Source organism: Elaeis guineensis, chromosome 10, assembly GCF_000442705.2.
Source record: "Elaeis guineensis isolate ETL-2024a chromosome 10, EG11, whole genome shotgun sequence".
In the NCBI taxonomy this organism is placed as follows: Eukaryota; Viridiplantae; Streptophyta; class Magnoliopsida; order Arecales; family Arecaceae; genus Elaeis; species Elaeis guineensis.
Window position 1 is genome coordinate 49,194,181 of NC_026002.2, and position 13,329 is coordinate 49,207,509.

At 38.5% G+C, this 13,329-nt stretch overlaps 2 protein-coding genes across 5 annotated transcripts; one reads left to right on the plus strand and one right to left on the minus strand.

Annotated features, from left to right (window-relative positions):
- Nucleotides 1-6,426: 6,426 nt before the first annotated feature.
- On the plus strand, nt 6,427-8,360 carry LOC105034414 (uncharacterized). Of its 4 annotated transcripts, none has more exons than XM_010909566.4 (5): nt 6,427-6,949; nt 7,072-7,154; nt 7,279-7,315; nt 7,428-7,539; nt 7,637-8,360. In XM_010909566.4, the coding sequence occupies exons 1-5, from the start codon at nt 6,703-6,705 to the stop codon at nt 8,196-8,198; spliced, it is 1,041 nt and encodes a 346-aa protein (XP_010907868.2). In that variant the 5' UTR covers nt 6,427-6,702; the 3' UTR covers nt 8,199-8,360. The 4 variants fall into 4 exon arrangements, with proteins under 4 accessions (XP_010907868.2, XP_073100644.1, XP_010907869.2 ...); XM_073244543.1 differs by having other exon boundaries at nt 7,279-7,309; XM_010909567.4 differs by having other exon boundaries at nt 6,429-6,949; nt 7,078-7,154.
- Nucleotides 8,361-9,283: 923 nt separating this feature from the next.
- Nucleotides 9,284-12,773, minus strand: LOC105034416 (GDSL esterase/lipase At2g40250). The gene is made up of 3 exons (XM_073245192.1): nt 12,099-12,773; nt 10,211-10,274; nt 9,284-9,477 (listed from the first exon to the last, which is right to left on the minus strand). The coding sequence occupies exons 1-3, from the start codon at nt 12,771-12,773 to the stop codon at nt 9,284-9,286; spliced, it is 933 nt and encodes a 310-aa protein (XP_073101293.1).
- Nucleotides 12,774-13,329: the final 556 nt, after the last annotated feature.

Consider the following 13,329-nt stretch of genomic DNA (forward strand, 5'->3'; position numbering starts at 1 on the left):
GCAAAGGACTAAAAGGCAACTTACACTTTCAGAAACGAACAGAAATAGCTTGGTTCCCTGAGGTGGGTATGGAACTATGACCATAAGCTTTGGAAAGGTGGGGTGTACGGAGGCCCGTTCACTTCATTGAGCCTAAAGTGAAGGCTACCTGTCATGATCCATTGATTTCTGGTGGTGAATTAGTGCGCAAAAGATGCAACATATATAAAAAGTTACAAGGTTCTGCACGAACCTATTTCAGTACTACCTATACCAGAATCCAACATACACAGGAATGATGGAAGCAAATCCTGTATCCAAATAGTAGATATTTGCATGGAGCAGCCATGTTTGGCTAATCAATCTGCTCCACCATTTTCATTTCTGGGAACAAAAGTGGTAAAAAAACCTGGCAAGTTGGTAATCTTCTGAATGGTATACATCAAAGTCCACTTGTTTCCATGGTCTCTTCTCATACCTGACCATCTTGAGATGCTGCTTAAACGACTGTCTTCCATTACCTCTCTTTCATATTCGATCAACAAAGCTTTCTTATCTTTCCGAGAGTTAAATTATTGCTGTAGGAAGCTAGTTGACGTTAAAGATGATAACATATAATAGAGCAGATCTGATCAGATCTCAGTTTGTGTGATAGGATATCACATGTATCCTCAGAAGCCTTCCATTTGTGATGGATGAGAAATACCAACTCCAACGATAGGAAGAATCTACTAGTCATAATTTCGAGGAGAACTTATTGACCGATCCCCCGGTGGATGGAACTATAATAATACCCCCTTCTTTACCATTCTTTGAACACTTGGTCCATATAACCAGGTCTTTTTTAATTCCTGGTCCTCCTTAACCATACACGGCGTGAAAGGGACTGTAAATTAAGGAGCTGAACAACAAGCTTTTGTTTTAGACGCAAGTCCATGGAGTGATGTTAAAATGTCCTGATTTTACTGTCAACTTGCATGGAAAGAAAAGTAATAAATTATTTTGTGCTCTTAATTACATGCTTCATAGTTGGCCAAGTGAGAAGCCGCAATGACATGGACACGGGACACATGAAGGCATGGTGGCGTGGATCATATATGGTCGACATGCATGCATGGATAGATGATGATGAGGCCCATGACATGTTGACAGACATCCTTTCTCATTCACAGGATTCTAGTGTGGCCATGAAAGGTACGTTACTGCATGAACATTGGTGGGTTGATTTCGCAGGTTGAGTGTGCGAGTGAACCTTGTCACACGAAAGTCGGTAATAAAAATCCTCACGGGCCTGAACCACCAGAGCATTTTAAATCCACCTTCCTCACCTTGGAATATTCTCTCCTTCCCCGGTCCCTTGGAACATTTACGTATTTAATACAGGCTTACAGGATCTGCCTCTTGGATTTCCTACCTGAAAGTATAGAGATGTACTTATCCAGTGATCATACTCTCTCTCTCTCTCTCAGTAGACCTCATTATGTCTCCTTAAGCTAGTAGGGCATATTAAGGCAACCAAAGGATCCTCTACAGTATGCGGTCCACACCACAAAGTGATGCACAATCCTTGATAGCTACAATTAAAAGATGGACGGCTACCAAACAATATATATTATGTATGACATCATGTATTCATGGATTATTTTTGTTTGATGGCCGTCTGTCTTTTGATGGTAGTTATCGAAGGCTGTATAATATTTTATATCACGAAGGTTTCATATTTTTATTAAATTACTTGATGAGGTATTTTCACTATTTGTATTTTTGCCAAAAAAGATGCGATAAAGAGGACTCGCAAGGATTTGGCAGTTTTTTGTGTTGAGAAATGAGTGGTGCTGCATATAATCATGAACTTCTGGACAGACGATTTAGGTGCTTCAGAATTGGTACTTATGGATGGTTCCCAAGAGGTAAAATATATGCGAAAAAAAAAAAAAGGGAGGTATTAGCCTCTATCATTGGGAGTCAGTTAAGAGTTTATATGTTGATTTTAGTTTGATAACAGTTTGCTAAAGTACTAAAATGTTCATGCTTAAGTACAGGCTGGTTGTCTATCATGCACATGCATGACACATGCCCAATAATGGCATGTCGAGAGGCACGTGTGCAATTTTTGCTCAAACAGTGCAAACATATCAAAACACTATCAAACATGAAAGAAAGGGGGAAAACTTCTATAAACAAAAGGTTGACGACAACAAAATATGGAACCCGGAGCTCTTGCATATGTATAGCATCCCATTCTTTTCCTTAAAAAAAAATAAGGAAATCAAAAGCAACAAATAGTTAACATCAATGATCCGATCGATCATTCAAAAAATATATTTAAGTATTGTAAACTTAAGAAATCATGAGCTATGTGTAAACCATATATAATTATGGCTCAATTATTTCAGGATAATTCATAGTTCTATGAATGGCTTTGTTTGGAGTACAGAACTTTTCAGATAATTTAAAGAATATCGCAATTATAGCACTCACAATCTCGTGACTATGGGGGGATACACATGCATGAGTTTCCCCTTCAGACTCAACTAAAGTGGAAATGAAACAAATTAATACTCTCACTACCTCACACCAACCAAGATAAAAGACTTCAAGGACTAAAGCCATGGCCTAATACTGACAATTTGATCTGAGCTATCCTATGGAATATGTGCTTTTCTATGGAAGCCAACTCCCTCAACAGCATCCGCCCCCATGTGTCTTAAAAGGTTTCTTCCAATTCCAGTTAGCCGCTACTTTTGACAGTTCAAAAGAAGGCTATTGATTAGACAAGTAGAAAATTGTCATGCTCACCTTAGACATTTGTTCGTCTCATTTTGCTTGAAGGGAGACTTCTAAATTGGATTCACTTGGATGGAAACAAGCATCACCGACTCCCTAAACAACCAATGCATTTAAGACAATTGGCCAAGGTTCAAGTTAAGTGAAGATATGATGGGGGAGTTTGCCACATGGAAAACTTTGCTAGCAGCTACTGGTATCCCATGTCAGTTCCTTGGCTTTGTGCGACTGGGGTGGATGAGGTCCCACTTTGTCATATAATTAAGTTGGAAAGTTTGTTATGTATATAGATTAGTACGTATAAACTATACATAATTAGATATTAACTTTTAGCTTTTTTTGGAGGTTGGCTCTGAAGTGATGGAGAAACTCACTAGTCTCTCCACAGGTAGGGACAACGTATATCACCATCACCGAGGGTGCATAGAAGGAAAAAAAAGGATCCCACTGATCCAATTATATAGGTACTTACTGACGCATATAGAGACAGCATATTAACATTAACATAATGCTAAGTTGTAAGTAATTGATGGATACGAGATATTATGGCATTTTTTAATGTCGTGTCAGGTTTTAGTTTTGGAAAGAGAGTGTGTTGTCAGGAGTAGTTTTTTTGTCAAATACAAGGTGGAAGGAGGCTCCACCACAATTTGAATAAAAGAGCAATGTTGCAGAATATTAGTTGCCAAAAAAATAAAAAATTAAAAAAAGAAGAATATTAGTTAGTAGAGTGGATACTATATATATTATGGCACTTGATAATTAACACAATGGACCAGCCATTGTAGCAATGAGAGGGAGGGGTTTTATTTAAGGATCAATCGACATAGGCTTCATATTCTATGACGACTTTCAAGTTTCAACAATTCAAAATTGCACGTCATTTCTTTCCGGTATAATCATGCTCTCTCTCTCTCTCGTGGATCATTTTTTATTTGTATTAATTTAAACTATTGTAGCACGAGGAGGCACATGGTTTGAAGATGATACATGGTTTAATTTGAACGTTATCACCTAGACTTTCGCACGTACACCCACATTCTAGAGGAATTACAATTCTTTTGTGTCTTTTTTTTTTTTTTTTTTTTTTTATGTGAATGGGAAGAATTACAACTCTCAAATTATAAGGGAAGCTTGTTTTGATAAATTCTTGATTATACCTCATCAAACAATTTTTTAGAAAATGATACAAAACTATTAGCATCCATTTCATGGAGGGGGTGTGAAGAAGTAGTTCTTTCATCATTTCTCTGAAATTATTAAGAAATGATTGGTGCCTGGTGATGCCCCAACCATCGCCTGGGCATGCACGAGAAAAAGAGAGAGAGAGAGAAGCAACTGAATAAATGCCTCTTTGAAGCTTATTGTCCTAATTTAATTATTCAAAATTAAAAAAATCATAAAATGCATCGAGGTCCTTTAAAACTAAAATTAAAAAAAGGGAGTATTTCTATTCAGAGTTACTTATATTAGATATGAGAAGCACCTCTTAAGAAGATCCAAATATTGAATCCCCACCTAGATGGAGGATTGGACAACCAATGAGCTATTACCCAGTTTGTCACAAGTCAAGCTTGGCTTGTTAAGCCAAAATATTCGAATGAGGTTTTGTACAGGAAAAAAAAGAAGAAGAAGAGAGGGCCAGTTGCGTTAACTACTGGACGACAACAGCTTGTGAAAGACACTCTAGTTTGGATGCATTAGCGGAATATTATGGCCTGGACAAGTCATCAATTTTACTAGTCCAATAAAAGTGTCTACATAGACTGGTGCAAGGCCTGGTTCAGCTGGACCGATCCATTTATGGCCCCATGCCCATGACCTGTGCATGAACCGGTGCTCTGAGTCAGTGAAGGGAACATTGACTCTTGCTCGGATCTAAGACTTCCAAGATCTGCTAATCTAGTGAGAGACAAATATATGCATGATTAGCTCTAGGTTAGGTTGGAAGGACAACAAAACCATGCAAGTCAAGCGATTGGAAAACTTGCCCATATTCAATCATACTGATGCCATACCCAAAAGGACTCTGCACAGATGACCTAAAACCAGCATGAATGATTGATGCATGGAATTGGACTGGGTCCAAAAATTCATGAGAGTGGTTTGGAAAGAAGGGAGGAGGGTGACTGGGGATTAACTCTGGATTTTTTTGGTATTATGATGGAATTGCATATCCTTTCCGAGATGTTCCATTCTTGAAAAAGTGATGCTGTGGGGCACCTGTTAATTATGTGCTCAGAAACAATTGTCTTGCAATATAGTATAATGAAATTGATGTGTGACTTGCTTGTTTTGCTATCATACATGGGTTGATTGATTATTAAATTGCTAATTCCATATTTGTGGGTTCGGTGCACTTAATAGGCATTTAATTCTAATTCAATAATGCCCTTTAATTCTCTTTTTTTATTTATGTTTTTGCGAACTTATTCCTTTCCAAGAAAAAGATGGGACAGATCCCATGAGCTATAGGAAACATCAAACATCAAACAGATGAAGCCTATCTATTAGACCTAACTTAACTAGCGTCATTTTTCACTTAGCAAGACATTCATCATGTTTGCTTACTAAAATATAGTGTGGTAATTAAGAACTATGAGTCCATTTTTCCAGTCAAGGCAGCGGTACAGATACATAATAATGACCATATATTGTCTTACTTGTTTGTTCCGGTGCTATAGCTAGTCCAGGATCTTTTTGTCCCGTTTTTAAAAAGGTCAGGTCATGCAGTCATTTATTCTATATTTGACCCTTCAGAAAATAGGGTTTAGACTTGGACTCTACCCCACAGGCTAGTTTTGGTCAAGCCGGTTTTAATTAAGCCAAAGTTGGCATAGGATATAATCTGATCCATCTAATTCTAGTTGCATTTCATAAATTTTTCCAACCCATGAAACAAAACATGGTACTCCATATGCAATTGCAAGTGAAATATAAAGATCTAATTACAATTACAACCTAGCACTTGTACTCTTAGAAAGGACTATCCAACTTACCTTTTTTGGGTGAGATACACGGTGTTCTTCAAGGATATGATGCAGGTTGTTGTTATCCGTTACACTCCTAGAGTTGTGCCCTTAAAAGAATAAAAAAACTCTAAATCTAAATCTTTTTTTTTTTTTAAGAAGGGTTTATATGGCAGAGGAAAACGGCCTTGCATATTTTTGGTGGCAAGAAGGAACAATTCCGTGATTCCCGACGTGAAGTGAGGCTGGGTGGTGACATTAATCTAGCTTTCGGTCGGTATCACCGACAGCTAGCATCAAAAAATAAGTAGTACCGTGAACTATCCCATCCACAGCTTCCCACCGCTTAGCTGGACAGTGCTTTGAGGCGCCCGTTAACTCCCACAAATTCTTTCTTGGGCCGACTTGGTGACCTTGCATCAACCATTCTCCTTGTATTCTATCAATTCCGATGAATCAACCAGTCTCCTCCAGCCAAGTGAGAGTGGAGCTTCTCATGTGAACAAAAGAAAGCCGCCCCCTAACATTATGGCTTCTGTTTGCATGTCCCTTGTGCCCCTTCCCGTCCCTTTCCTTCTTCCATGTTTCCCTCCCTGCCATCCAAAACCCATCCATGCATGCATATATATATCCATACGACCATATCAATGTAGAATAACCCTGCTTCACCACATGCCCATGCATGTGTATGCTGGACCCTTATCTCTCTGAGGGAGAGAGAGAGACTTGGCTTCTAACTTTGTTTCTTTCTCACCGCCTACGTCAGAGAGGATGACATGATGGTGGGTTGATAAACTCAACCTATCCGGCTTGCTTTTGATATATAGGGTAGCGGGGTCGATGCGGTGGGAGCTCTTCGGTTAATTAATTTTTGAGAAAATGGAGACAACTGAAGAAGAAGATTAGATTATGGTTCTTTGGTTATTTTCTTTGCCTATAAGTTCCAAGGGCGCCTAAGGTGGTGGTGATGAGAAGTATGAGTTCCGAGAGCTCGAGGGGAAGACCTTCCAAAGTCGGTGAGGTTGAAGAAGACGGCGAGGATAACTTGAGAAATGGAGGGAGCTCGAGCAATAGCACCGTGGAGGAGAGCGAGAGGAAGCCGAGCTCCGGGACTGTAAGGCAGTATGTCAGATCCAAGAACCCAAGGCTTCGGTGGACGCCGGAACTCCACCTTTGTTTTGTTCAAGCCGTTGAGAGACTCGGTGGCCAAGATCGTGAGAGGATCAATACCTCTTTCAATATATATATCAGTATGATGAGGATAACAATTACTTTTTCTAGTTCACTTCATCCTAACTTTTTTTTTTTTCCTTTTTATTTGTTTGTCCCCTTCGAGATGCAGGAGCGACGCCGAAGATGGTCCTTGAATTGATGAAAGTTAAGGGCCTTAGCATAGCTCATGTGAAGAGTCATCTACAAGTAATTCTATCAACCTTTCTTACAAGGGAACTATTAGATAGAGTTTATTTTGGCATGCACTAGTATGTTTCTTTTCCTGTAAACTGAAATTTTTGTTCCTTAATTTGGGTCTTATTGGCATCAGATGTATAGGAGCAAGAAGATCGATGAGTCAGGTCAAGGTTTGCTAATTTCCCAAAAACTACTTCTTCAGGAGAATCCAAATAGATTCTATGATTTGATTTATTGAACGAATTCGATCTCCTGTTTGTGGATCTTTGCCCCTAATTGCAGTTATAGCTGATCCTTGGAGTGTGATGAAAGGAACGAAGCAGCATATATACAATCTTGGCCATCTTCCCATGCTACATGGTTGTCATCAAAGGCCCACTATTCCAAACTTAAGGTCCATGAAGTTACTCAAATATATGGATGTTCCTTATTAGTACTGTTTTATAATTTATATAACCATCCCATGGCAACTTCTTGTGACCTCCTATCAGATCCGATGGCTCTTCATGGTTTGGCCATAGAAATTGGACTCAAAATCCAGTCCTGAGCAGGGCCATGAATTCTACGGTGGGATCAAGATCTCATGGTTCCATAAACGAGATGATCTTCAGAGGAAGCGACAGACTGAAGAGCAATCAGGATTTCCACATAAACACATCATCTTCAAATCATCAAGCTATCTGCGAACTTCGTGAAGCGACTGGAGAGTCCCACTTGCTCCATAATTGCAGACTAGGAACTACACAATATCAAGCCGAAGAAAGGGGAGCCTACTTGCAGGAAAGAGGATTGACTGGTCCAGAAGGGCAGAGCTCGGAGAGATGGAAGGCTAATGATCAGGGGCCTGATCTGAATCTCTCTCTACACATAGGACCCAGGCAGGAGAAGAAACAACAAAGGAGGTGGGAAGAAGAACTGGAGAGCAGCTTATCTCTCTCCTTGTTTGGTCCTTCAAGGATGGAAAGATGTTCTAGAGATGTAGAAAAGGCCTCAAATCATGGCATGTGGGAGGAAGAAGTTGGCAGTGAGGAGAAAGAAGGACAAGTACTCTAGATCTGACCATATGAGTGCAATGTGGTGAGATGTTGTGGTACTTGTCCAAAGGGGAGGTCATGACTTAATATTTTCTTTTCTACTCGTATACCATGGAATGTTTGGAGAAAAAAAATACCATGGAATGTTTGGAGAAAAAAAAATAGCTGAATGCACATGCTGTTTGACCGCAAGTCCGCAAGTCCTTTGTCTGAATGATGTATTATGAATGTTGAAAAGGTTAGGCATCATTGACCGTATTTTCTAGTTCCTTGTTTTCTTTTTTTTTTTTTTTTTTTTTTTTTAGTTTTTTTTTACTAGTCATGCAAGCGGAGAGGTGGTTATATTATCCGGTAAAGCCAATAAAAACTATATTATCTAAAACGATTAGCCATCCATGACGCATTATCTGAATTTATTGAATTTATATAAGTATCCATTTATATAAGTATCCAAGATCGACTTAATAGATAGCCAATATGAAGCTAAACAAATGACCATATAAATTTTTCTTCCGCTTAAGTCGCAACATCTTCACTAAACTAAAGATACAAATCCATATATATCTATTTATAAGTATCACAAATCTAATCACAAACACCATAGCAGATTCATAGTTTAATTGACTTGGGGCCTATTCTGATATCATTTGCAACACAAGCCCAAAACCTCACCTAAAAAGGCCAAGCAGAAAATATTACTTGGATTATTTATCCTGATATAAATATTCAAGATTTATCTAGTATATATAATTGATATGGGATTAAATACATGCTGCACGAGCCCTCATAAACTATTTAATTATTAAGTATATTTCTCCCATTATTTATTCTATTAACAGGAGTAGCATGACATTCTGTATGCTATAGAATAGAAGCATCCATAACCCCACGGAATAATAGGAAGCACAGGAACAAAATAGGGGGCACCTTTTCAACAGAAAATACTATGATTGAGCTAAAGAAAAAGGCTAAATTGGCCAATGTTAATTTAGAACTAAGGACTAAGATGCTAACATGTTTCTCATGAAGGCCTAAACTATAAGAAATCAACCTATACAGAAATCTCTCTAGGCACAGTTTTACTTGATTTGTTTTGCTGAAAATTTACTTCCGAAATTCTGGCATCACAGTTTCCATGAATTGTTTGGCGAGAGCTTGGTATGTTGCCTGTGATGGATGGACGGAGTCCCAAAACATAAATCTGTTGGGAAAGGGACAAGTTGGAACAAGGGGGTTGCATAATGGTCCCATCTCCATGGAACCAGTTCCACAGCAACCCAAATTTGTCTCTGTAAAACCTATATCCAAACATGAAGAATAATGTCAGAAAGATCATTTAAAGATACCAATAAGAATGTGTTATTCAGTCGCCTTTCATGGAAATAAAACTGAAGTCAAAGTTTCAGTAAATCCATGTTAGCCCAGTTTTCCATAGAATTTTAATTTTTGCGTTCTTATTGAGTTGTGTTTTTATAATATTCCTTATAAAAGGTTCCTAGAGATGTCATTAGTGTTGCACCCACGTATTTTAGTACTTTAAACACACCTTAGTTTTAACTGGTTGTAGTTAGCTTCATCAGAAGAAGCAAAGTAACCAAACTGAAATAAAAAATGTCAATTTTTCATCTTATTTTGTGCTCTTGATGACACAACTTTGCAGAGGAAAAATGTGTCAAACTATCAGAGCAAATCTATTGAATTATATATTAATGTCCTTGATAATACGAAAGTCAAAATAATGCAAAAAATGTTTTAATAATACTTTTATAAAAGCAAGCAACTGAAAGTCTAGTTTGCAATCTTACCATATTTCAGAGGATTTGTGACCATCTCCATCAATGGATTGTATATATCCACATAGACAAACTTAGATTTGGGTAATGTATTGTTCCACCTGTGGATGGTGTCTTGGAGCAATGTGTTGTATGCCATGGCATCATTATTCTGTTGGATGATGCAAGTGCGTTGTAATGTGGGCGTACTAATTGATCGCATGGCTTCCATAGTGATTTGTAACGGAAGGCAACCAACCGGTGGAAGGCCTGCTATTGCGAATTTTCTTGCTCCCATGTTGGATAATTGCTGCATTGTATTTCTATTAGTTAAAAATATACCAAGATTCGTTCATCAAAAAAAAAAAAAAAGAAGACAAGATTCATTCCAAAGGATGCAAAATAAATTACAGAAAAATAACAACAGAATTTCAATTTTTAATTGAACCTGCTTTGAACCAGGTCGCTGGGCATTGTTAGCAAGCATTAGTCGTACATCTTAAAGATGCTAAATGATATAAAGCAGTAACGTTAGCTAAGAAGTGCACTGAAAGCCGTAAGCATGTTGAGATTTAGTTTGGCTTGTTTATATACACCTATGCCATCTCAGCTTCAGGCAATGTAACAGGCCACTCCTTGTAAAATTTGCACATGAATCAATAAACAAACTGGGTGACCAATCCTCCCATTACATAAAAAACGAACAGAATTTCAATTTTGGAAGGTGTTTTTTCTCCTATCATTATTCTCCCAGAATTTGTGTGAGTGAAGTAACAACATAGCATTCTGTATGACATTGTTTTGGCCATATATATAGATTGAATTGTATGACATGTGCATCCTATGTATATATTTCATGCATGATCATGAAATTGCTGCCCTCCTTAGACTTAGACTACTCCACTTTGTTAGAGAGATGTCATGGTAAGAGAGATGATGCAAAATTTCAAGGTAATTAATTAATACATACATGATCTTACTATGAGGAGATCCTCATCTTATGTTTTTTGTTCTATTTTATAAGAGAAAATATTAGCTGCAGTACGTGGCCATCTTGCATGAGAGCCTATCCCAGAGTCGTTGTACATTGGAGGGTACGGAGGATCCAAAATGGTTTTAGCAGATTCGGTTCTTTTTCAATTCTCGTGGGTATATATCATTGGCGCTAGATACCAAGTGTAGAATTGCACAAATAAAATATTAAATGAGAATAAAAAGTTGCAGTCAAATTAATATTATGGACATTGTAATTTCATAATCCAGAATAACAGTACTTTGTATTACAAAAATCAGAAAAATCTGGATTTTTTTTTCACACTCTAGAATTAGGAAAATCTTTGGTGCCTCACAAAATTAACTGGGATATGAAAACTTCCAAGATGTACTTTTATTTACCTAAATCCAATATAATCAGGAAACAACTAGGAGTGTTAGCCATAATTCATGGATGTATTTTAGTCCCAAATTGAGACCCCAATTCTTGGGTATGAATCTAGCAAAGCCAACCAACCTTCACGAAGATAACTCAAAAATATGACCGAATAATTAATTCCTACCTTAAACTATAGAGTTGGGCAGGTGCACAATATAGTTCTTGTTTCTTTTACTCTCGCTACGACCTTTTTTTTTTTTTTTTTTTTTTTTTTTTTTTTTGATGAAGTACATTAGCTGCAACTTTACTAAGGGTGATTTATTTTATTAAAAAATAAGTATGTATGAAGCTCCTCATGATCAGTATATGGAAAAGCTTCAACACGAACGAAGGCTAGCTCAAAGATGGTAGATGAAGGCTTAAGTAGTTTGCGTTCCTTCTTTTTATTTAAATCGAGGAAAAAACCATAATTTATTTAAAAAAATAAAGAAACTACAACGAACTTACAAGATCAGGACAAGAAAAATAAAATAAAAGCAGAATCATCGGAGAAAAAACAAAAAATAAAATAGAAACAGAACCACAAGAGAAACATCCATGCTATGCGTGAGTAAAATTCTCTGAGCATATCAAAACTTAACATGCTATATAGATATATAATAAATAAATAAATAAATAAATAAATAAATATAAAGTTTTCTGAGATAAAAACTTAACATGCTAAATAGATAAATAAATAAATAAATAGACACGTAAAGCAGGAAGAGAAGTTTACCCAGAAAAAAACAAAAAAAGCAGCAGCAAGAAGAGGAGGAAAGAGGAATACCATGACAAGTTTCTGAAGCTGAGAAAGGAGGAACCTCTGGTAACTAGAGACAGTACTGAAGGTCATTCTTCTGGCTGGAAGTATGTAGTAGTTCATCATCATATCATTAGAGCCAGCACCAATCACAAACATCGCATCTTTTATTATCCTACTCGCCTCGTCGTTCCCTACGGCCGCCTCCAGCCTTTCGATGTACGCCGCAAAGTTCGCCACCTGTCTCCCGACGGTCGTCACGCCTGACGTGGTCGCGGTGAGATCATCCAATCCAGAGCCCCCCGAGGCGAAGCTAACGCCAGTGGTTAGGTTGGCCATGGCGAGACTGCGGTCGGAGTGGGATGGTAGGACATCCCTGAGGCCTAAGGAGGACACCAGGAAGTCGGTGATGAGCTTGCCATTGGTGAACCTCCCGGTAGGGACTTGGCCGGGGAAGTCACGGCCGTAGGGTGGATGGTCGGCTCGGACGAGGGTCGAGAGGTCGTTGTTGTTGCCGGCGTCCAGCGTGGAGTCGCCGAAGGCGAAGACGGCTGAGATGTTCTTCGACGGCTCCGCTGCGGCGAAGTGGGGGAAGAGAGAGAGGAGGGTGGAGAAAAGGAGGAAGCAGATGGCGAGCTTTCGGTTCTCCATGGCTTTCGGTGCTCGTCGTGGTTTCTCTTGGGTGACGTTTTCTTGGTATTAATATAGAGGGAGGTAGTGGACCAGAGAAGAATATTTTGGGTGGGTGGGACTCTATCGCAAAAGTTTGAATTGGTTTAAAATTTTAGATGAACGGCTGGGATGGGCCGGATGGTGGACCACGTACTAGGTGGTATACGTTGGATCGTTATAATGTGTGTCGTTCCAGTTTGTTCTACCATGGCTACTGATGGAGAGGAGAACAATAGTCGGCATGGGACTTTAATTCTAGAAGTTCGTATTGGTTTGAAGTTTTGGAGATAAGTAGATGGATGGTTGGGATAAGGTATTGGATCGTTTTAAGGTGTGTCTCTAAAATTTGTATACGGCTTTAGTGCTTAATAATCGGTAACAAATAGTGAGTGCGACGCTTCTAGTGTGGCCAACTCAATCCGAAATTTCTTGGCATTTCAGATAATTTTAAGCTTTGAATAATTTAATCGTAGCTGGAGTCTAACATTGTGGGCCTGTGGCACCGGTAGGGAGCATGCGATAGGCCGAGCTGACT